The sequence below is a fragment of the Gorilla gorilla genome, chromosome 10, assembly GCF_029281585.2.
Source record: "Gorilla gorilla gorilla isolate KB3781 chromosome 10, NHGRI_mGorGor1-v2.1_pri, whole genome shotgun sequence".
In the NCBI taxonomy this organism is placed as follows: Eukaryota; Metazoa; Chordata; class Mammalia; order Primates; family Hominidae; genus Gorilla; species Gorilla gorilla.
The window spans coordinates 23806109-23829765 of record NC_073234.2 but is presented as its reverse complement, the minus strand read 5'-3'; the positions used below and the strand labels follow the sequence as shown (position 1 = coordinate 23829765).

At 38.2% G+C, this 23657-nt stretch overlaps 1 protein-coding gene across 2 annotated transcripts; it reads right to left on the bottom strand.

Moving 5' to 3' along the window:
* Positions 1-111: 111 nt before the first annotated feature.
* ZNF705A (zinc finger protein 705A) lies at positions 112-23449 on the bottom strand. 2 transcript variants are annotated; one of them, XM_063693799.1, is made up of 7 exons: positions 12703-12750; positions 11632-11676; positions 7518-7600; positions 5701-5827; positions 4831-4926; positions 4212-4294; positions 113-3149 (listed from the first exon to the last, which is right to left on the bottom strand). In XM_063693799.1, the coding sequence occupies exons 4-7, from the start codon at positions 5771-5773 to the stop codon at positions 2565-2567; spliced, it is 837 nt and encodes a 278-aa protein (XP_063549869.1). In that variant the 5' UTR covers positions 5774-5827; positions 7518-7600; positions 11632-11676; positions 12703-12750; the 3' UTR covers positions 113-2564. The 2 variants fall into 2 exon arrangements, with proteins under 2 accessions (XP_063549870.1, XP_063549869.1); XM_063693800.1 differs by lacking the exons at positions 11632-11676; positions 12703-12750 and adding an exon at positions 23372-23449 and having other exon boundaries at positions 112-3149.
* Between the last annotated feature and the right edge of the window lie 208 nt (positions 23450-23657).

Below are 23657 nucleotides of genomic sequence, written 5' to 3'. Positions count from 1 at the left end.
GGTGGCAGCACAGGACGTTTGGCCTTAGCGGTGGACCTGAGTCTGAATCACTGAAATTCAGGTGTAGATTATTCAGTACTTTTCTTTTGGAAGATCAAATGGAAATTGAGTACGATATCTTGTGCTTTAATTGAATAAGATGGAAATAAAGAAGCAAATTCAAAAATCAGTATACAAAAGTCGATTGATTCCCTCTATGTGGAGGGAAGACGAGCTTGAATAAGAGAAGCATTCTGTGTTACGCTTTAATAGTGGCTGGAGATCTGCCACCATGCATTGGTCAAATCCCATAGAATTTCACAGCACAAATAGTACATCTCAATGTGGCTCAGGAGTACATATGTCAGCCACAGTTTGTGGGTAAATTACATATTTAAATAGATTAAACAATAAATAATGATATGAGCTCTGCCTGGACACAGTCCTTGCCTCTCCAACCAGTTTGCCAAGAGCTTGAATTTCTTGCTCATTATCCTCACACTTGACATAAACCCTGGCTGCAGAGTAAAATCAATCACTTGTGGAGATTTTTTAATATATTGATGTGTCAATTTCAACCATGGATAAGGCCATTTAGCCTTAGTAAGGCCGATCGTATTAAGATTGTGCCTGTTTGGCAAAATTTCAAGTCATCCCACTTGATATTCAGGAAACATTTTCTCTTGAGTTTTAGGTTCAGTACTGAGGCTCCTTCACGGACAATACATTTTCCAATTCTGAGGACAAGGCAGAGGAGGGCCCCTCTGTGAGAACTTTCATTTTGCTTCGGGAAAAGTACATTGAACCAAATATAGGAAAGGCTTGCAAGGTGGCTGACGGGTTCGGCTGTTTTATCATGCTGGTGTTTTATCTTCTGGACTGCAGTAAAAGGAGCACAGCTGTGTCTGTCTCTGTGTAATAACTCAGGACTCACCTGAATAAAATGTGGGGTGTCATGAGATGAACTGCTACTTCCAGTTAGAGAGGCTCCAGGGACAAAATTTCAAGAGCCTTCTGAGGGATAGAAGAGAAGAGCTGCCTTATTCTCTGATCCCAGGTAACTGCTCAGAGACAGAGGCAAGGGCTGGGGACACCCAAATGCATATACTAGGGGTCTTTGATACAGCCTCCATTTCCCTGCTAAATCTATGCAATGACACACTGAGAAATCTAGCAAGTGGGGCTGAAGATCCCTGGTGTGTCAACTCGAGGGTTGGATGGAAACAAGTGGTTTTAGTGGACGTTGAAATAAAGGGAGGTGAGCTGTGAGGAAAGAGCTGTTAAAGACTGGGGAGACTCAGAAGTTGGAGTAGAATCTTGACCAAGAATCTCACCCAAGGAGTGCAGATGCAAATCGATTCGTTAGGGCTGCATAAATGAAACAAGGGCTTTGCCAACATACTAAGTTTTTTCAACAACAGATTGTATTCTTTCAATATTTGTAAGTATTGATCTTTTGGAAAAGTTTAATGAGATTTCTTATATAATTCTGCATTCAATTTATTCCCTGGTCACTTTGCTATTATGCATTTACATGCCACATTTTTATGAATAGATATTTTCTCAAATTTCTGAATTATTTTGCTAAAGTATGTGTTAAGAGTTTTTTCTGGAGGTCCACCTTCTTGACTCACTTTTCTGATGAGAAATCTATCAGGTTTCTCCACAGTGATTTTCAAGTTTGATAGCTCCTCAATGTGAGAAACTTAATGTCAACTAAGAAATGAATTACCACTAAAGAATTTTCTCCTTTCAAGATGCTAACCATGTTTTGTCCAGTGTGAAATCTCACATGTGCCACAAGTGTTGCTCTATGAAGAAAGGATTTCTCATGATTTTTCACTGCATAACTTCTCCAGTAAGAAGTATTTGGTATTCCAAGAGAATTCATTGCCCTTGGAAAGACTTTCCCTTCTTATTTAGCTTATGAAGGCTTTCCTCTCTTATTTTCCATTTTAGCAGCATTTTATCACTGTGTTTTCTTGTGGACATCAAGCCTGGTGCTTGGCTGAATGTTTATTCACAGAAAATACAAATAAAGGGTTCATCCAAGTAAAGTTTTCTCATGTTATTTGACAATAAATTGCAAATAAAAATATTTTCACACTGAATGCAGAGTTAGAGATTCTCTACCTGAAAGTCCCACATATTTTAAGTTAAAGCTGTTGCTGAAGACTTTTAATTGATTATGTTGACAGTTTCAGCTCTCTCATGTCATTTATGCTCAGATCACTAACAAGTCTTTGGTACATACATGTCATACAATTTCTCTTCCATATGAATTTATTGATGTGGACTGAAGAATAAAGGTAACTGAAGTATCTTCCATGTTGATTCCAGTATTTCTTCAAAATGTGAGTCCTTTGGCATGTTTAGAGCTACAACTACAGCTGAAGTCTCTTCCACATTCGTTACCTTCGTCATTCCTAACACAGTGTCATCTAAAGTCAGAATATGTTCTGAAGAAGTTTATAATTTTCTCTCCAGGGTGAATTTTCTGATGCTATTTAAGACTAGTATTGACTGAAGGCTTTCCCACATAAATGGCATTCATATGGCTTTTCTCCAGTGCGTGTTCTCTCATGTCATCTAAGGTCAGAAGACAGACTGAAGGCCTTCCCACATAGAAGACAAGCATGTGGTTTCTCTCCAGTGTGAATTATTTTGTTTCCTCTAAAGCCAGAGCTTTGACTAAAGGCTTTCCCACTTTTATCACATTCATAACACTTTTTTCCAAGGTGAGTTCTCTCATGTCTTCGAAGGTTAAAGGATAGAATAAAGGCTTTCCCACATTGATGACACTTATATGGTCTCTCTCCCATGTGAGTTTTCTCATGTCTTCTAAGGTGAGAACACTGAGTGAAGACTTTTCTACATAGATGACATGCATTTGGCCTCTCTCCAGTGTGAGTCATCTTGTGCCGTCTAAGGTGAAAGCAATTAGTATAGGCCTTTTCACATAGATTACATTGATATGATTTACCTTTAGTATGAATTTGTTTATGTGGTTTAGGGGAGAAAAGATTACGAAGAGATTTTCTACACTGTTTGCTGACATAGGGTTTCTTTCTACTATGAGTTAACAAACACTGAGTTATTGTGGAACTGTGAGTGGGATCTTCTCCCGAATCATTACATTCAAAAGGATCCTCCAGAATGAGAGAGTTCTCCTTTGGGACAAAGATTAAAAGCTCTTAATGGTTTACCCACATATATCTATACATTCATTTCACTACCTTTGAATCCTAGACCAATCATTGAGTGGTAGACCCCAGTTGAAATCTTTCCAATGTTTCTTGTGTGAAAGGAAATTAAATTTTGGGACCCCAAACTCATTTAACCAAAGGGAAAAATCAAGCTGGGAACTGGGTCACACAAACCTGCCTCCCCCTTCTGGTTCCTAAATAATATGGCTACAAGATGAAAAGCTACACGCCTCCCCCATATTTTGCCCACAAGGAAATTCCTCATGAGCTGTTAAAATTACACCATGGCAATGCAAACTGATAACTTGTCTTTACAGGTGCAGTCATCCCCAGTTCACCAGACACAAATGCATATCTGATTGTTTCCCTGCCCCATTTTGCCTATGTTGTCTTATGTAAAATGCAGCTTTCCTGCATTATTCCTCTGCCTCATTTGTTTATGTCATCTTATGTAAAAAAATCCAGATTCACTGAGCCAGAAAAATGCATCAATGACTATTTTTTCTACCTACCTTTTACATGAAAATTGTGTACTTCTCAATATCCCACCCTTTCCCCTTTAAATTTGGAGCCTTCAAAATTGTCTTTGGAGAAAGGCATATACCTGTCCCCTGGGTGCATGTCCTTAACTTTGGCAAATAAATCTCCTAAAATGATTGAGACTTGTCTTGTCATTTTTCTCGATTGACATTTGCATACACATTATCTCCTGCAGACACAGATATGTTCTCTTCTGTAACATCTCAACTGCAGAGTTATTGCATAATTGTGATGATATCAATATCTTTCAATGTCTGGGCATGAGCAATGTATATGCACTTGTTCTATTTTAGAGATCTCATGTTATGGTTTAGAACACAGGTCAATGTATTCACTAAATTCAAAGTATTCCATTTTTTTTTTTTTTTGCTTAGAAAGCACTTAATGCCAGCCTAATTACACTCAGGTGATTGTGTTTCATTACTAACTTAACCCATTACCATGTCTTTAACTTAGATGACTGGTGTACATAGCTATAAAACTTACCATTGTCATACTGGTGGATGCGTCTTTTCTGGTGATAGGATGCATGGATATCATGTGTTTTTTCTTAAGGGCACTTTCCCTGTCTGAAATAATTGAAAAATAAATTGTTACATTGGTATTATGGTAATAAAATTGTTTGAAAAGCCCCAAGGCCCATTTACTTTTTTTCAAAAATTGACACTTAGATGTGGCAAGTGTGTCAAATGAAGAAACTACTTGAATAGAAGAAATAGATTGTACAGTGTCGGCAATTAGAAAAGATTTTTAAAATTAAAATGTGGAAAGAGTTAAAATGGAGATGAGATATCAGGCAGGTAAATAGAGGGATAGTCTTCACAGGGGTATCAGGAAAAGAGTCAGCATATGAAAGTTTAACCCCAGCCAAGTACATGAATTATCCTTTTCCCAAAAGTAAAAGAAAAGTAAAAAAAGAGGACACAAGAGTAGCATCTGACACATGAACAAAATGATAATAACATCTAAGGAATTCTGCTCCAGTAGCCTAACCTACATTTTAGAAATTATCACTCATTTAATAAAACCACTAATTAATATTCAACTGATATTATTCATTGACAAACCACCTCCTCCTATTAGAGCACAGGACCCTGTTGCTTACCTGGATTCTGGTCTTGAAGAAATTCTCTTCCTTCCCGCCACAGCTCTTTTCCTTGCTCCAGCTGCAAAATTACATAGGATTTGCTTATCTGGTACCCTGTTAGTGGAAAGAATAAATGTGTTTTGAGTTCACTGTCAATAAATGTGCATAATCACCAAGTGTAAGGCAGGCTATCAAGGAAGAATAAAAACAGTGAAGGTCAGCTCAGGCCACAAGACCTACAACACAGAAAACTCCCCAGGATTTTTCTGACCCAACATGAGACTAGAAAATAAATCCAAACAAAAGGGCCATCAGGAAAAGGAAATTCAAAACAGTCAGGACCTATGAATGCTGAGTCCATGCCTAAGTTCCAAGACACAATGCATAATACACAATCTTTTCAGAAAGAGAGTAATTAAATCTCTGCACAGTGTGTTTATTATTATTCTCACACAGAACAAAACAAATTTGATTTACAAAAATAATTGGTGTTCTATATGGAAAAGATATTGCTATTGTTTTCACTAATTGGTCTCAGCCTAAGCATAGACTAAAGCAGAAGAGTTAATTAGAAAATATTTAATTTAATACAATGAAAATATTCGTTAAGTTCCCAGGTCTGTTATGAGTATTAGAGACTGAGTACCAAAGAAACCATGAAATCCTTGTCAAGACTACATTCTAATTGAGTGACAAACTAAATAAAATAAAATAAAAAGAAAGATATTCATTTCAGATAGATTTAGAAAGTTCAAACTTTTTTCAGATGAGATCTGTGAGAGAAGCAGAGAAGAGATTAGAGTGAGATATGGGGAAGCTGTTCTAACACTTACTGAATGAATGAGCGAATGTGTGTCTACATATGTACGTGAATGTTGAGGGACTCACCGAGGGACACCAGGTGACTGATATTTTCCAGCATCACATCTCTGTACAGCTTTCTCTTGGATGTGTCCATCATGGCCCACTCTTCCTGGGTGAAGTCAATAGCTACATCTTCAAAAGTCACTTTCTTCTAAAACATCACAGACATTTTAGTTTAGACAGAGAAATCCCTTTCAATGTCCGGAAGAGGAAGGCTGAGATGACATAGCTAGAAGCTGGGTATGCAGAATACTCAGTGTTTTGGGTTCCAGCCAGTTCATCCTCAGTACTAAGCTGGTATCTGCCTTTCAGATTCACTCATAGAGATATACCCACTCTGAATCCGTTAAACTTTACTATAAAGAAATATCGCATGAGGTATGGCATAATATAACCCAGATATTTTTCAGTAATGTGTTAATCACCTCTACATAACTGATTATAAAATTTTCACTTGAACGTTCATAAATAAAATGAAATTTACCATGAATTTCAAGTAAATTACAGATTTGTCACAAGGCCCATGATTTACTACTTTTTAAACATGACTGTGATGAAATAAATTCTTTCTCTAGATGAACCACAGGTTTCTCACCAATCAAATGGTTAAGAGACCTATGATGTGTTTTGAATAATCTAATGAACTAATAGAAAACGTGTTTCCTATCTAGCAAATATTTATTAAATATAAGTCATTGGTCCCTTATTCATTAAAAAGTTAGAAAGTAATGAACCAGACTCCAGCATTCTTCAGAACTGAAAAAGCTTTATGCAGAATATAGGATTCAATTCATACATATAGTCTCTCTAATGTTATATAATTCAGGTGTTCATGACAAGGCTTAAAGACAGTCTAGCAGCACAAGACAAGACCGCTGAGGCTGCTATACTGAGGAAATCTTAGTCCGATGATTCCTGTGATATGAAGCCTCCTGTTCTCAACTTTCTCTCGGCAATCCAAACATCAGTTATCACTGTTTCTCTTTTAAATTTACCTTCTCACTTCACTTGTTCAAAGATTAAAAAAGCCTCTTCATTGTTTTTTTCCTAACCAGCCCTTATAAAGCATTTCCACAGAACCCTAAATTGTACTCTATCTACTATATTCCTTCTTCCGAGTGTGCAACCATAATTAAATAATTATATTTCTTATATGTTACTTTCACTTACCAGAAGGCAAAAAGTTTAATTACCAAAAGGTAAAATGAATGGGGATAAGAATAATAATGACTTCTTTAGTTGTCCTTTCACAAAGTTTTTAAAAGCTCAAATATATTTTATCAAACTCTTCTTTTCCCTCAACACTGCACAGCTCTTGCCCAAGTCCTATCACACTGGATTTATTGAACTCAGCTGCTAGAACATCAGACTCATTGTTGGGCTGTGATGCTCTGCTCTTCACTCATCTCTATCGCCTGCATTCATCACAATCCTAAATCTATTTCAGCCAACAGTACAGTTAATGGGTCAATTATTTCCCTATGAGATTATAGGATGGATAGAAGAAAAAGAAATATATAAATGAAACCTCTCATGTCTTTTTTTGTAAATAGCCTTAATAGGGGCTGGAATAAAGTAGTGTAATATTAGAAATTATATTGATAATTTAGGAGTCTTTGACACACGATACCCAACCTAGAGTCCTGAGAAAACTTAATTGGAGGCCAGATACCTGAAAGCCTCCTGATTGCATTTGGAACACCCAGGCTGGGTGGATTTTACATCGTAAAAACAAACAAAAAAAAAGAATAAAACGGAAACACCCATGCAAATTGGAGAAAACTGCCCATTTGCCAGCAATATGGGTATAATTTCAGTAGAAAGAGGCATCCCCTACTCACTAGTGAATGCACTGTCCGGAACTCAGTTTCTCTCTGTCTACCTCTGGATTTCCACTTGCAGACACTTTAGGCACTAAGAAAAGCTGAGGTTGGAGAAAGAACATGTGAGACACCAGTCTTGTGCACAATTTTCAGATCAACCTGTGATGAAAAGCCAGACTTTCACTGAAGTGTGACACCAGCTGCACCACAGCCTAACCAACAGACACAAACACGCAGAGGCCTCTCCTCTTTTCCTGTGGTCAAAATTAGGAAGCCTATGACTATGGTTGCTAACCAAGAAGGAACACAGATATCTTGTGAATGAGAACATCAAAAGCACGGAGTTTTGTATGTTAATTGGCACAAGTCCAGATATTCAGTTCCCTCACTGATTTTAAAACACAGGGATCCATGACTCCATCCACATGTGGAATATGATTTCCACCTATAGATAAACACTGGGATTTCTCAGATTTTATTATCCCAGCTTTATGCCCTAGCAATGTTTCTCCAACACCCACCACAGCCTGCTGAAGCCTTACTCCACTTTTATTTTCACTCAACTCTGACTTTTGTATTTCCCCTTGGAACGTGGAAATAATCAAGTAAGAATCTGTTTTAGGGTCGAGTGTGATGGCTCACGCCTGTAATCCCAGCACTATGGGAGGCCAAGGCAGGTGGATCACCTGAGGTCAAGGGTTCGAGACTAGCCTGGCCAACATGGTGAAACCCCGTCTATACTGAAAATACAAAAATTAACTGGGTATGGTGGTGCTTGCCTGTAATCCCAGCTACTCAGGAGGCTGAAGCAAGGAGAATCTCTTGAACCCGGGAGGCAGAGATTACAGTGAGCCGAGATCCCACCACTGCACTCCAGCAAGGGTGACAGAGCGAGACTCTGTCTCAAAAAAAAAAAAATCTGTTTTAGGATGGGGGTAATCAATCCAGGGATTTATTTCACTTAGAGGGTCAACACTCCCATCCTGCTAATCTAGCCCTTAAAATCTCCTGCATCAGAAATTAGCAGGAGTACCCTGAGTCATGATGTTTCTGTCCTGTGTATACAGTCACAATCCTCTAGGATGCTCAGAAAATACAAAATGACATAGGGGTGGGAGAAATTTAGCAGCTCAATCTGATATTTTACTAACGTGGTATCTAAAATTCTTGCAATGATGGTTTATATTAGTCTTTGTTAGTTGCAATATCTCTGATTATCATGATACATATTTGCTGAGAAATACCGATGTCCATGTATATATTCGTACATAGATATGTAGGTATATAGGTGCATATGTTTATATGAATGTATGTGTTTGAGACAGGGGGAAACATGCATGTATTACTTCCCTGCTAAAAATATAAAAATAATTAAATACATTTTATGTACAAGTGATAATTATGTGTCATAAACAAAAAATTTACTGACCCATTTGTACATGAAGTCCAGGAAAAATAAAAAGGGTAACTTTGTATTAATTGTGACATTGTGCTTACAGATGTACATATATTTCCTTATTTAACCCTCATAATAACCCTGCTGATTATAATTTATTTACCAATTTAATAAATGATCAACAGAGTTTGAAAAATATGACAAAATTACAAAATTAGAAAATGACCCAGCAGTACTTTTAATTATATTCTGCCTGTCGCTGCCTCTTCTTGCTTTTTGACAAAACTACTCCCCTAACCAAGGTTCTCTATGATTCTGGGGACTCCAGAATTCAGACCCCAGTTCCCAAACATCATTGTGTCTATTTTTACTGCCACATTTAATGCACATTTACAGACTTCAACAAGCACTTTTGAATATCAACTTTTTTCTTATTCCTTGGACTATTTTCTACATCTGTTCATCAGGACTCCAGTAACATATGACTCCATCTGCCTGTCCCTTCCATGAGTGTACCTGACAGTACATGTATTATGTAGTCTATAATTCAAGCAGAACAGATATTCCTTCAAAAAAACAAGATATTAGAGAATGCCTACAAAGCTTCAGTGAAACCAGCTGTAACTCTTAATATTATTACCATGTAAGCTCTTCCTCGAATATCAAAATAAGATTTGGGCTTTAGAGAATATTTGTGTGTAATTATAACCCAAACATGAACGAAAAGTAATTTAACTGGTCATATACAGACTGTGCCAGGGACAAAAAAGGACAAAGATTATAAGAAAGTTAAAGTATACTTATTTCATAAAGGACTCTTGTGTGGAATCTATAAAAACTATTTCAAGATGTAGAGATTCAATATATTTTAAACACACACATACACAAGCAATCTTTAGGAGAAACTTTTAAAAGCTTATGTTATGGCTCTAAAATTTTCATTAATTCATGGAAAAAAATGTATTGACAAACTTTTCACCAGAGCAGGAATAACCACTTATGTATTTGGTGACTTCAAGATGAGAGCCTGCACAGCTTAGTATCTCCCTCCAGATGTCTCCCTCTCTCTTTTTTTTTTTTTTTTTTTTTTTTTTCGGGAGAATTTCGCTCTTGTTGCCCAGGCTGGAGTGCAGTGGCGCGATCTCGGCTCACCGCAACCTCCACCTCCCGGGTTCAAGCAATCCTCCAGCCTCAGCCTCCTGAGTAGCTGGGATGACAGGCATGCGCCATCGTGCTCGGCTAATTTTGTATTTTTAGTCGAGACGGGGTTTCTGCATTTTGGTAGGGCTGGTCTAGAACTCCTGACCTCAGGTGATCCGCTAGCCTCCGCCTCTCAAAGTGCTGGGATTACAGGCGTGAGCCACCGTGCCCGGCCCAGATCTGTTAAAAAGTCATGAGGAAGGAGCCATTCTGCATCCTCAATATTACCTTAATATTTTAACGGCAACTGTAAAAATTAAGAGGCCGACTTGTGACTTCCTAGCCCTTTCATGGCTATTTAGACACACCTTAGTGAAGTATTAGGAATGCAGTGTTAGGTCTCAAGTTCCTGGACAACAAAACCATGTTCTCCAACAGATCTTCAGTAAAAATAGCTGATGTCTATATTATTTTGCCTGTCCTTTCCTTTCCTTTAATTCAGAACTGCAGTCTCGAAAAGTGCTATTATTTAGTAGATTCTCTCAGTTCTCAACACCAGTGCTATACAATGTTGAATGACATCTCGGCCGGGCGCGGTGGCTCACGCCTGTAATCCCAGCACTTTGGGAGGCCGAGGCGGGCGGATCACGAGGTCAAGAGATCGAGACCATCCTGGCTAACACGGTGAAACCCCGTCTCTACTAAAAATACAAAAAAAAAATTAGCCGGGCGTGGTGGCGGGCGCCTATAGTCCCAGCTACTCGGGAGGCTGAGGCAGGAGAATGGCGTGAACCTGGGAGGCGGAGCTTGCAGTGAGCCGAGATTGCGCCACTGCACTCCAGCCTGGGTGACAAAGCGAGACTCCGTCTCAAAAAAAAAAAAAACAAAAAAACAAACGAACAAAAAAAAACCAAAAAGACATCTCAGGTGTTAGGGAAACAGCAGCTGACATTCTAGCAATGAACACATAGAAAAGCAAAGATCACCACAGAGTAAAAGAGAATAGATTTTTTTAAACTATGAAACCAGAACGAATATATATCAGATTACACTATAAATGGAAAATCCTGTTATCTTGACGGGATTGCAAGTCAGATTACACTATAAATGGAAAATCCTATTATCTTGACAGGATTGCAAGCCTCTCATGGCTTCCAACATCCAATATATTCAAAGCAGTTCAGGAATGGTGAAAGTGGAATGGAATTTAAAATTATTCTAAGGTTTTATGTGTGAAAGCACCGTGCCCTGAAACAAAATATTTATGTTTAAAGTGCATAATGAACACTGCATACAAAGTTTGTGTAACAGGAGAGAGGAAAAATCTCACATTTTAAAAAAAGGAATATGCAATTTATTTACATACAATAAAATTAAATTAAATTAAAATACAGCAATAGAAGACAGAATCTAACATCTGAAAATCAAGGGAGAAATCTATTTTAAATAAACTTGGCACAATTTTTAAAGTAAGTTATGAAAAATAATAATACCTGAATATAGTACGTAAAAGTACCAATACAATAAAGCTAAAACAGTATCCATGGAAAAATTATTTGCCGTACATTATTTTAAAAAAATAATCTAAGTACTTACCTCAATAAGGTAAATGAATGAAATTTAAAAATTGCTTGAGAAAATCTGTGAAAGGAAATGAATATAGAGAAGCAGAATATAATTTAACTATAAACCACACAAATAGAATTTAAAAATAAGTGGTAGCCAACATGCCCAACACGATTTTCTGTGATGAAAGAAATTCTCTATATCTGCATTGTCCAATGCAGTAACTACCACACATAAGTAGTTACAGAATTTCTAGTTTGGCCACGAATTTGGCTATTACTACTAAGGATATGCCATTTAGTTATTTAATTATAATTAATTTACAGTTTATAGTCACATTTGACTAGTAGTTACTATATTGGCCAATGCAGATCTAGAATCTTGGAGGAGGCAGTTCAAATAATGAGATATGGTCAAAACAAAAATGGAAAAGGCACACAAATAGTGAACACAGAATATGAGAATGTGAAGTAACAATTCACACAATAAAATGTAATAATGAGATGCTGCCTTGATGGGACAAATGTCTAATGATATACAAGGCTTGTCTTGTTACAGGTAGAAGACCATGAGCAGGGCAGGAGAGGGCTCTTCCCCTACCCACTAGAAATGTCAGGTGATGGCCTGTCAGTTATCACATTGCCTCTCTAAAAATGATAATTAGGCAGCACCAGAGAGAGGCCATTTCCTGATGGTCTACACCTGTTAACATCAAAAATGTTAATTAAATGCAGACCCCAGGAAGAAGCAACTTCTTGGGCATGCATGTTAAGAGACAAAAATGGCAAAGCATAATCTTCCGGGGGCGCACTCCACCGGAAAAGGAAAGAAAGCTTCAGATGGACATGCATATAACTCCCTAAACACACCGTGCATGCTCAATTTCAAAGGGTAAGGAAACCACTGTGCATGCCGGAAACTCTCCCTAAAGGAAGAATCATGGGAAAGTGGCAAACCCATCGCAGGATCAAGGTTAAAGGCTCTTCTCTTTTCTTTCTTGGACCTTCAGGCATCTGCTTGGGTCTCTTCCAAGAGAATTTTCCTCTCCTTCCTGTTCTAAAGCCTTTTTAAATAAACTTCCACTCCTGCTCTGAAACTTACCGCTCAGTCTCTTTTTCCGCTGTATGCCCTTCAGTTGAGTTCTTTCTTCTGAGGAGGCAAGGACTGAAGTTACACGCAGATATGCTGCCAGTAACTGGAATCTCTTCTACTGGTAACAGTATCATTGCAAGGGAATGAGGCCAGTTCACATCTCAGTGCTTGGAGAACTCACCAGAAATAAAAATTGGAGGATGCAGTGAACTTATCTACCTTCCAAGGCAAGTCCCACAAGCAAGCAGCAAGACTCTCTTTCCCCAAGGTCTTAAACTCTTCAGATGCTCTTTCTCTGGGAAAATGCATCCTCTGATTGGCTTCCCCTTATATATGAAAAAAAAATTAATAAACCTAATCACCACTACATTCCAAGAGACATGCCCTGATTGCACAGACACTGAATCTAATCAAAAACTTCATTCTGGAGACACTCCCTGTTCAATTTGATTGGATTTTTGAGACTACTACTAAAAACCCTCACATAAAGTTGGAAACCAAAGAGTTAAGGCTATTTTGAAGGAAAAATGTGAAGATTAATTCCTTTTTTTTATTCGTAAGTACTTTTGAGTGTATTATATGTCCTAGAAAGCATTCCCAGTCAAGGGATACAGCAAGAAACCAGACAAACTAGAGTCTTATGGAGACTCTATATTCTAAAATTCTTTGGAGGTAAACCGGACTTGAAAACAAATGGAAGGTGAATAGATATAAAAAGTTTCAATGTTCATGATGATGTAAAAAAATAAAATATATTGCAGAAATGAAGTCAGGAAGTGTTATAGGGGTCATGTAGCACTTGTAAGACCACTGGTATTGTCTGAAATTCAAGCAGGCTGCAGAAATTTGGGTAACTAAAAGGAAAGCAAATGCTAATAGAAGACAATGAAGAAAGGGCCTCAAAGACATTTCAGAGACCTTGGCTGGTGGCAGCCCCTCCCCTCAAAGGCCTGGAGGCCTAGGAGGGAAGAATGGTTTTGTGGGCTGGGCCCAGCGCAAGCGCAGGACAGTGCTCACAGCATTCTAGGTCTCAGCCACTCCAGCTCCAGCCATGGCTAAAAGGGCCCCAGACACAGTTTGGGCCACCGCTTTAGAGGGTGCAAGCCATAAGCCTTGGCAATTTCCATGGGGTATTAAACCTGCAGGTGCACAAAGTACAAGAGTGCACTGCTGATAAAGATATACCTGAGACTGGCCAATTTACAAAAGAAAGAGGTTTAATTGGACTTACAGTTCCACATGGTTGGGGGGAGGCAGAAGGCAAAAGGCATGTCTTACATCACAGCAGGCAAGTGAGAGAATGACAGCCAAGCAAAACTGGTTTCCCCTTATCAAACCATCAGAACTCGTGAGACTTATTCACTACCACGAGAACAGCATGGGAGAAACTGCCCCCATGATTCAGTTATCGCCACTGGGTCCCCCCACAACATGTGGGAATTATGGGAGTACAATTTGAGGTGAGATTTGGGCAGGGACACAGAGCCAAACCATATCAGAAGCCTTCACCTGGATCTCTAAAGATGTATGGAAAAAGCCTGTATGTCCAGTAGAAGTCTGCTGGGGTGGAGACTTCATGGCGAATGTCTACTACAGCAGTGCAGATGGAAAATGTGGGGTTGGAGCCCCCACAGAGTCCACACTGGGGCACTGCCTAGTGGAGCTCTGAGAAGACAGCCACCATCCTCCAGACCCGAGAATGGTAGATCCACTGACAGCTTGCACCCTGAGCCTGGAAAAGCTGCAGGCACTCAACACTGGCCCTTGTCAGCAGCCATGGGGACTCACCCTTGTATCCAAAAGAAAATAAATTGTTCTACCATAAAGATGTGTGCACTTATATATTTATTATAGCATTATTTGCAATAGCAAAGACATGGAATCAACCTAGATGCCCATCAATGTTAGAGTGGATAGAGAAAATACAGTATATGTACACCATGGAATACTACGCAACCGTAAAAAAATTATGTCCTTTGCACCAACATAGATGAAGCTGGAGGCCATTATTCTAAAATAATGCAGGAAGAGAAAACCAAATACCATATGTTCTTAGTTATAAGTGAGAACAAAGCATTGGTTACACATGGACGTAAAGATCGGAACAACAGATACTGGGGACTACTAGAGGGGGAAGGGAAGGTGGGGACAAAGGCCTGAAAAACTATCTATTGGGTATCATGTTTTCTATCTGGGTTACAAGATCATTCATACTCCTCAGCATCACACAATGTGCCAATGTAAAAACCTGCACATGCATCTCCTGAATCTAAAATAAAAGATGAATTTTTTTTTAAATGGGCAAAGATCTGGCTAACACGATGAAACCCTGTCTCCACTAAAAAAAAAATGTAGCTGGGCATGGTGGCGGGTGCCTGTAGTCCCAGCTACTTGGGAGGCTGAGGCAGGAGAATGGTGTGAACCTGGGAGGTGGAGCTTGCAGTGAGCCGAGATCCCGCCACTGCACTCCAGCCTGGGTGACAGAGCGAGACTCCATCTCAAAAAAAAAAAGGGCAAAGATCTGAATAGACATTTCCCAGAAGAACAGATACAAATGGCCAACAAATATATGAAAAAATTCTTACCATATCTAATCATCAGGGGGATGCAAATAAAAACCACCATGAAATATCACCTGATACCTCTTAGAATAGCTATTATCAAAAAGATGTATAACAAGTATTAGTGAGGATGTGGAGAAAAGATAACCCTTGTATACTTGTGGTGGATATACAAATTACTATGTCCATTTCAGATAATAGTATGAAGGTTTCTCAAAATTTTTTTAAATAAAACTACCTGCTGATGAGGCTGTTGAGATATAAGAACACTGTTACACTGTTGGTGGGAATGTAAATTAGTTCAACTATTGTGGAAGAGAGTATGGTGATTCCTCAAAGACCTACAACCAGAAATACCACTTGACCCAGCAATCCCATTACTGGGTATGTACCCAAAGGAATATAAATCATTCTATTATAAAGATACATGCACACATATGTTCATTGCAGCACTATTCACAATAGCAAAGACATGGAATCAACCCAAATGTCCATCAGTGACAGACTGGATAAAGAAAATGTGGTACGTATACACCATGGAATACTATGCAGCCATAAAAAGGAATGAGATCATGTTCTTTGGAGGAAGGTGAATGGAGCTGGAAGCCATTATCCTCAGCAAACTAACCCACGAACAGAAAACCAAACACTGCACGTTCTAACTTACAAGTGGGAGCAGAACGGTGAGAACACATGGATATTAGGAGGGGAACAACACACACTGGGGCCTGTTGGAAGGCAGGTGGAGGGAGAGTATCAGGATAAATGGCTAATACATATATGCAATGGAATATTATTCAGTGTTACACAATAATGAAACCTGTCATTTGTGACAACACGGATGGACTTGGAGGGCATTACGTTATATGAAATAGGCCAACCACAGAATGACAATTACTATATGATTTCACTTGTATTTGAAATCTAAAATAGACAAACTCACAAAAGCAGAGAGTAGAATGGTGGTTGCCAGGGGCCGTGGTGCTGGAGAAATGGGTAGATGTGGTTAGAGCACAAAGTTTCAGATATACCACGTAAGTAAGTTCTGGAGGTCTCATTTACAGCATAGTGCTTACAGCTAAGAATACTGTATTGCATACGTAAAATTTGCTAAAAGGGCAGGTTTTGTATTCTTACCAATATTTCTTTCCAAAAAAAATAATTATAATAAAGGGGGGGGACTTAGGGAGATGAAGGCTATGTTTATAATCTTGATGGTAGTGATGTGTTCATGGTGTATACTTATCCCCAAGCTCCTGAGATGTACACCTTAAATATGTACAGCTTTTTAAATGTCATCATAGCTCAACAAAGTCGGTTAAAAAAAACAAGAGGGGGTTGGTTAAAAAACTTAAAAGGAGGGGTAGATGTTCCCTTGTTTTTCTCTCTTGGCTTTTTTCCTTCCTTGCTGCCTGGAATTCAAGAATGATAAGTGGGGATTTAGCAGCCAAACTAGAGCCTCTTCTACAGTACAGCAGAACAGAGAGCTAGAAGGGGCCTGTGTCCCTAATGAATTTGGCAGGTATCTGTACTAGCCATGGTAGGTAGAACTATAGATTTAAGTGAGGGTGAAACAAACTTCTGCCTTGTTTAAGCCACTTTGTTCAGACATTAATTTTATATACATATAGAGAACATATGCTCCTTCATGAGTAGGAAAAATGTTTATGCCATATGGTCCATGATGGCTGTTCAACAATGTAGGATGAGGCTGATTATGATGACAATGGTGACAAATAGCATGAAATAATAAGCAATGAAAAAAAGGTGGCCTAATAGTTGTGTATGGTTACTTCATTTAAAGATTCTGCTGCTAATATCATTCAATGTATTTGTATGCTGGTGGGAGTTTTGTTAGATGTAGACTAAGAAAGTTTACATTATTTAATGAAAAATACTTGACCAATTTTTTAAAAAAAATAAAAATATCATGAGATGGAACTAAGCATCTGCATTGCAAAGTAACTCTCCCAGTTGATTTTCTGCATAGTAATGATTGAGAATCCCCTCATCTAGGTCCGACAGATCTCGATCTTTATAGGTGCTATCAAGGAAGCCTCTAAGGAAGACAATTTTCCTGACTATATCCATACCTCCCATTAGTAACAGATCTAGAGATCTAGAACCCAAATCCAGACCTCCTGCCTCCATGTGCGGTGGTCTTTCACTGTTGTTTTGTTCCACTTGGTGAAGAGGATTTGAGAATAAATAGCCACATGATTCAACTCCCTCCTCAGTTCTAAGGAATATAGCCTTGTCCTAGCAAGCAAGAAGCTCATACAGTAGTGGATGAGGCAAATATACATTCACTAATCTAACATACAAGGCAGTAAGTACTGTAACATAAACAAAGCACTTCGGAGTTTCAGACCAGGAGCAAGTGGGGTGATTAATTCTTAGCAGTGCTAGTAAAGTCTGGGAAGTGTTCACTAACAAAATGTCTGGTCATTAATGAAACCAACTGTGACAGTATCTCACGTGATGGGCTTAGACAGCATTTCTCTCTTGTCTGATAGCACCCATTTTCCCTTGTGGCTTTCTTTGACTCCTACTTCTTTTAACTTTTCTTGCTCTCTGTGGGAGAAGATAGGGACTGCAGCTGGAGGGGGAAGATAAGGGGTTAGGTGGAAAATGGTTGCTGCTTGAGAAGAGGCAGCTTGTTTGGCTACTTGGTCAGCTAGATTATTCCCTCAGCTCTCGAAGGAAAGATTCTTCTAGTGACCTGGAACATGAACAACTGCTATCTCTTCTGGCAGCTGTAAGTTCTCTAGTACTTGGATTATCAAGTCTCTATAGACTAAGTTTCGGCCTTTACTGTTAATGAGGCCTCGCTCTGCCCAAATTTTCTGAAAGGTGTGGACTACTCCAAAGGCATACTTGGAGTCAGTATAAATAGTCCCTTTCTGGTTTTGCAGAAATTTTAAGACTTGATTTAGTGCAAACAACTCACATGTTTGCCCAGACCAGTCATTAGGTAGGGTGTCTCCATCTACTACTGAGTACCTGTTATGCCTTTTCTCTTTTATTACTTGAGAACAACCATCTACAAAAAGGTGTTTTCTGGTTTGAAAGGGAGTTTATCTAAACATTTATGCCCAAGTTCTTCTGGTCTGGGGGCATAGGTTCTTTTCTGGGTTTGAATTTCCTGTTAAGAAGGCAGCAGGGTTAAGTGAATCATCAGTGGTTAGGGCTAAATCAACTTTTTCTAACAAGATAGCCTCGTATTTTAAAATTCTTGATTCAGTAATCTACCTTTCTGCCTTCTGACTTAGGATAGTTCCGACCTGGTGAGGTGTGCTCACAATGGAGTTTCCTCCAAAAGTTATTTTTCTACTTTCTTCTGTAAGCAAAGCAGTTGCCGCTACAGAATGAATGCATTTGGGCCATCCACAGGTTACTGGGTCAAGGATTTTTTATAGGAAGGCTGTGGGTTGCCGGCGGCCTCCGTGCTTTTGGGTAAGTACTCCTAAGGCTACTTCCTTGTTTACTTTGACGAAAAGATGGAATGGCTGCCTAAGGAGGGTAAAGCTAGGACAGGGGCAGTTACTAATAGATGTTTTAACCTTTCCACCTGTTGCATTTCTGGTAATTGGAACAGGAGATATTACAACTGACACCACTGATCATTCAAGGCTACTATGAACACCTTTATGCACATAAACTAGAAAACCTAGAAGAGATGGATAAACTCCTAGAAAAATACAACCCTCCTAGCTTAAATCAGGAAGAATTAGATACCCTGAAAGACCAGTAACAAGCAGCAAGATTGAAATGATAATTTAAAAAATTACCAACAAAAAAAGAGTCCAGATGAATTCACAGGAGAATTCTACCAGACATTCAAAAAAGAACTGGTACCAATCCTTTTGACACTATTCCACAGGATAAAGAAAGAGGGAACCCTTCCTAGTTTATTCTATGAAGCCAGCACCACCCTAATACCAATACCAAGAAAGAACTTAACCAAAAAAGAAAACTACAGACCTGTATCCCTGAAGAACATAGATGCTAAAATCCTTAACAACATACTAGCTAACTGAATCCAACCATGATCAAATGGGTTTCATACCAGAGATGCAGGGATGGTTTAACATATGCCATTCAATAAATGTGATACACCACATAAACAGAATTAGAAACAAAAATCACATGATCATCTCAATAGATGCAGAAAAAGCATTTGACAAAATCCAGCATCGATTTATGATTAAAACTCTCAGCAAAATCCGCATACAGGGGACATACCTCAATGTAATAAAAGCCATCTATGACAAACCCACAGCCAACAAAATACCGAATGAGGAAAACTTGAAAGCATTCCCTCTGAGAACTGGAACAAGACAAGGACGCACACTCTCAGTACTCCTCTTCAACATGGTACTGGAAGTCCTAGCCAGAGCAATCAGAAAAGAGAAAGAAATAAAGGGCATCCAAATCAGTAAAGAGGAAGTCAGCTGTCACTGTTTGCTGATAATATGGTCATTTATCTCGAAAACCCTGACAACTCCTCCAGAAAGCTCCTAGAACTGATAGAAGAATTTGGCAAAGCTTCTAGATATAAGATTAAGGTACAAAAATCAGTAGCTCTTCTATACACCAACAGCAACCAAGTGGAGAACCAAATCAAGAACTTAACCTCTTTTACAACAGCTGCAAAAAAAAAAAAAAATTTAGAAATATACCTAACCAAGGAGGCAAAAGGCCCCTGCAAGAAAAACTATAAAACACTGCTGAAAGAAATTATAGATGATACAAACAAATGGAAACACATCCCATACTCATGGATGGGTAGAATCAATATTGTCAAAATGACCATAGTGCCAAAAGCAATCTACAAATTCAACCCAACACCCATCAAATACCATCATCATTCTCCACAGAATTAGAAAAACAATTCTAAAATTCATATGAAACCAAAAAGGAGCCTGCATAGTTAAAGCAAGACTAAGCAAAAAGAACAAATCTGGAGGCATCACACTACCTGATTTCAAAATATATTATAAGGTCATAGTTACCAAAACAGCAGGGTACTGGTGTAAAAACAGGCACATAGACCAATGGAACAGAGTACAGAACCCAGAAATAAAGCCAAATACTTACAGTCAACTGATCTTCAACAAAGCAAACAAAAACATAAAGTGGGGAAAGAACACCCTTTTCAACAAATGGTGCTGGGATAATTGGCTAGCCACATGTAGGAGAATGAAACTAGATCCCCATCTTTCACTTTATACAAAAATCAACTCAAGATGGATTACAGACTTAAACCTAAGACCTGAAACCATAAAAATTCTAGAAAATAGCATTGAAAAAACCCTTCTAGACATTGGCTTAGGCAAGGATTTCATGACCAAGAACCCAAAAGCAAGTGCAATAAAAACAAAGATAAAGAGCTGGGACTTAATTAAACCAAAGAACTTTTGCATGGCAAAAGGAACAGTCAGTAGAGTAAACAGCCCGGAGACTGGGAGAAAATCTTCACAATCTATACATCCAACAAAGGACTAATATCCAGAATCTACAACGAACTCAAACAAATCAGTAAGAAAAGAACAAACAATCCCATCAAAAAGTGGGCTAAAGACATGAATAGAAAATTCTCAAAAGAAGATATACAAATGGCCAACAAACATATGAAAAAAAATCCTCAGCATCACTAATGATCAGGGAAATGCAAATCAAAACCACTATGTGATACGACCTTACTCCTGAAAGAATGGCCATAAAGAAAAAGTCAAAAAACAATAGATGTTGACATGGATGCGGTAATCAGGGAACACTTCTACACTGCTGGTGGGAATGCACAGTCACTATGGAGAAAAGTGTGAAGATTCCTTAAAGAACTAAAAGTAGAACTATAATTTGATCCAGCAATCTCACTACTGGGTATCCACCCACAGAAAAAGAAGTCATTATACAAAAAAGATACTTGCACATGCATGTTAATAGCAGCACAATTCATAATTGCAAAGTCATGGAACCAGCCCAAATGCCTGTCAATCAACAAGTGGATAAAGAAAATGTGGTGTATATATTTATACCATGGAATACTACTCAGCCATAAAAATAAATGAAGTAATGGCATTTGCAGGGATGTGGATGAGACTGGAGACTATTATTCTAAGTGAAGTAACTCAGGAATGGAAAACTAAACATCATATCACTGATATGCAGGAGCTAAGCCAGGAGGACACAAGGCATAAGAATGATACAATGGACTTTGGGGACTTGGAGGAAAGGGTGGGGGGACAAAGGATAAAAGGCTACAAATAGGTTGCAGTGTACACTGCTCGGGAGATGGGTGCACCAAAATCTCGCAAATCACCACAAAAGAACTTACTTATGTACCCAAATACTACCTGTACCTCAGTAACCTATGGAAAATTTTAAAAAATAAAAATCAATAGTGAAAAATCTTAAAAGTAGTCAGAGAAAGGAAATATATCATATCCAGAGAAAAAAACGTAAAGAAAAACCCAAGACATTTCATCAGATGTTTGGCATATTTATAAAGATACACTTACAATTACCATTTGATGCATCAATTTTATTTCTAGAAACGTATTCAAGAGAAGGGAAAAAATATTTACAAAAATACTTCCACATAAATATTTATAACAGATTTTCTTAAAGGCCAAATCCAGGAAAAAAACAAATTTCCATCAATAGGAAAATGTATAGATATTTATATGTATGTTGCATTTATACAATGAAATACTACTCACTAGTAGAAGGAAATTAACTACTGGCAGCAAAAATAACATAGATAAATCTCAAAAACAGTACGCTAAACAAAAGAAGCCAGACACAAAGGAGAACATACTGTATAGTTTTGTTTGGATGAAACTCTAGAAAAGAAAAATATAATCCACATTTAGAACAGATCAATGGTTGTTTGGGGTTGGGTGGAAGCAGGATTGACTAAGAAGGGGTTTAGAGAACTTTGCGGGTAATAAAAATGTTCAACTTGATTGCATTTTAAAAAAGAAAGAAAAATTATCAGAGAAATGAGGGTCCTTTTAAATTATCAGGCCTAGAGAAACATTAAAATGAGAGCAATCACATCCTACTCCCTTTCTTTGAGCTATGTATTCATGTCTTAAAACTGCTTGCTATTGCCAGGAGTGATTACAAATTAACTTAATGATGTCACACTGGACACTATAATCCATGATCTATAGTTAATTATTTATAGCCAATCACTAATCAGTGTTATTTCTGTGAACCAATGAGAATTCCTGACAAACAATTGTGTACCAACCCACTCCCTGTCTCCCTCTTTTTCCTATAAAAACCTGCCTGTAACAAAGGCCAGAGGAAGCTAACAGCCAAGAGTATTTGGGTCTGTTCTTCCTGGCTTCTGCCCTCACTTTGGCTCAAGAAAACTCTAATTATAATTTGTGTCTCAGCCCCTTCCTTTTAGGTCAACATTTCACAGTTTACAAGTATAAAAACTTGTCAAACTCATTGAAATGTTTACTTAAATGGATATATTTTGTGGTATACAAATTTTACTTCAACTGATTCAAAAAGAAGGCAATGAGCATGATAGAAACCATTTTCTCTTCTCCCTATACTCCTTCAATTCACCCAGAAGGAACTTCCATTAACAAGTCCAACATGTTTCCTATTTCTTCATTTCTCACAATATCCAAAACACTTTATATAGGGTCAAATGTTCTCATTATTTCCACTGGAGAGAATTAATTAATCAAAGGCCAGTATTCAAGTGTGCTTTTCTCAAGGAAGTGAGAGGAAGGACTTCTTTTTTCCCCCTCAGGCAGCCTATACAATTCTCCCAAAAAGGGTTTCTATTTTAGACTTGGGTTTGGGCATAGTAGGAAATGCTTTTTGGCTTTAAATCCAATTCACATGTTTCAGTACAGCTTTACCAGTAATAAAGTGAGTGTGTAGATTGCTTCCTGATTCTTTTGTCTATTTCATAATTTACTTAGAATTCAGACAACAGTGTCATTTCAGCCTACTAAGTTTGAAATGCTTATTTAGGGTCTCCAGTTGAAGCAGCAGGACTTACATGGAATTCATAACAGAGAACAAGCTGAATAGGAATCTGGACATTAGAACAGGAAGTCTGATTACTCATGGCAAAGTGATACCTTTAAGCGGAATTGCATTTCAAAGTAGATCAGGAAAAACCCCTTGCAATTTTCCATTATGCAGATTTTTGACGAGTCACTGGAAAAGAGGAAGGTGGATTAGTTCCCTTAGACTACATTATGTCTGTCAAGCTAAAGAGTTTCATGTTCTTAAAATCCTTCAGAACACAACCCTCTCACAGAGCAGCTTAACCGTTATGTCACCCTTATTCTCTCTCATGTGTTTTAAGATTAAAACTGGCATCATGATTCTGACTCACTTAATGTCAATTCTCTCCAATCCTCC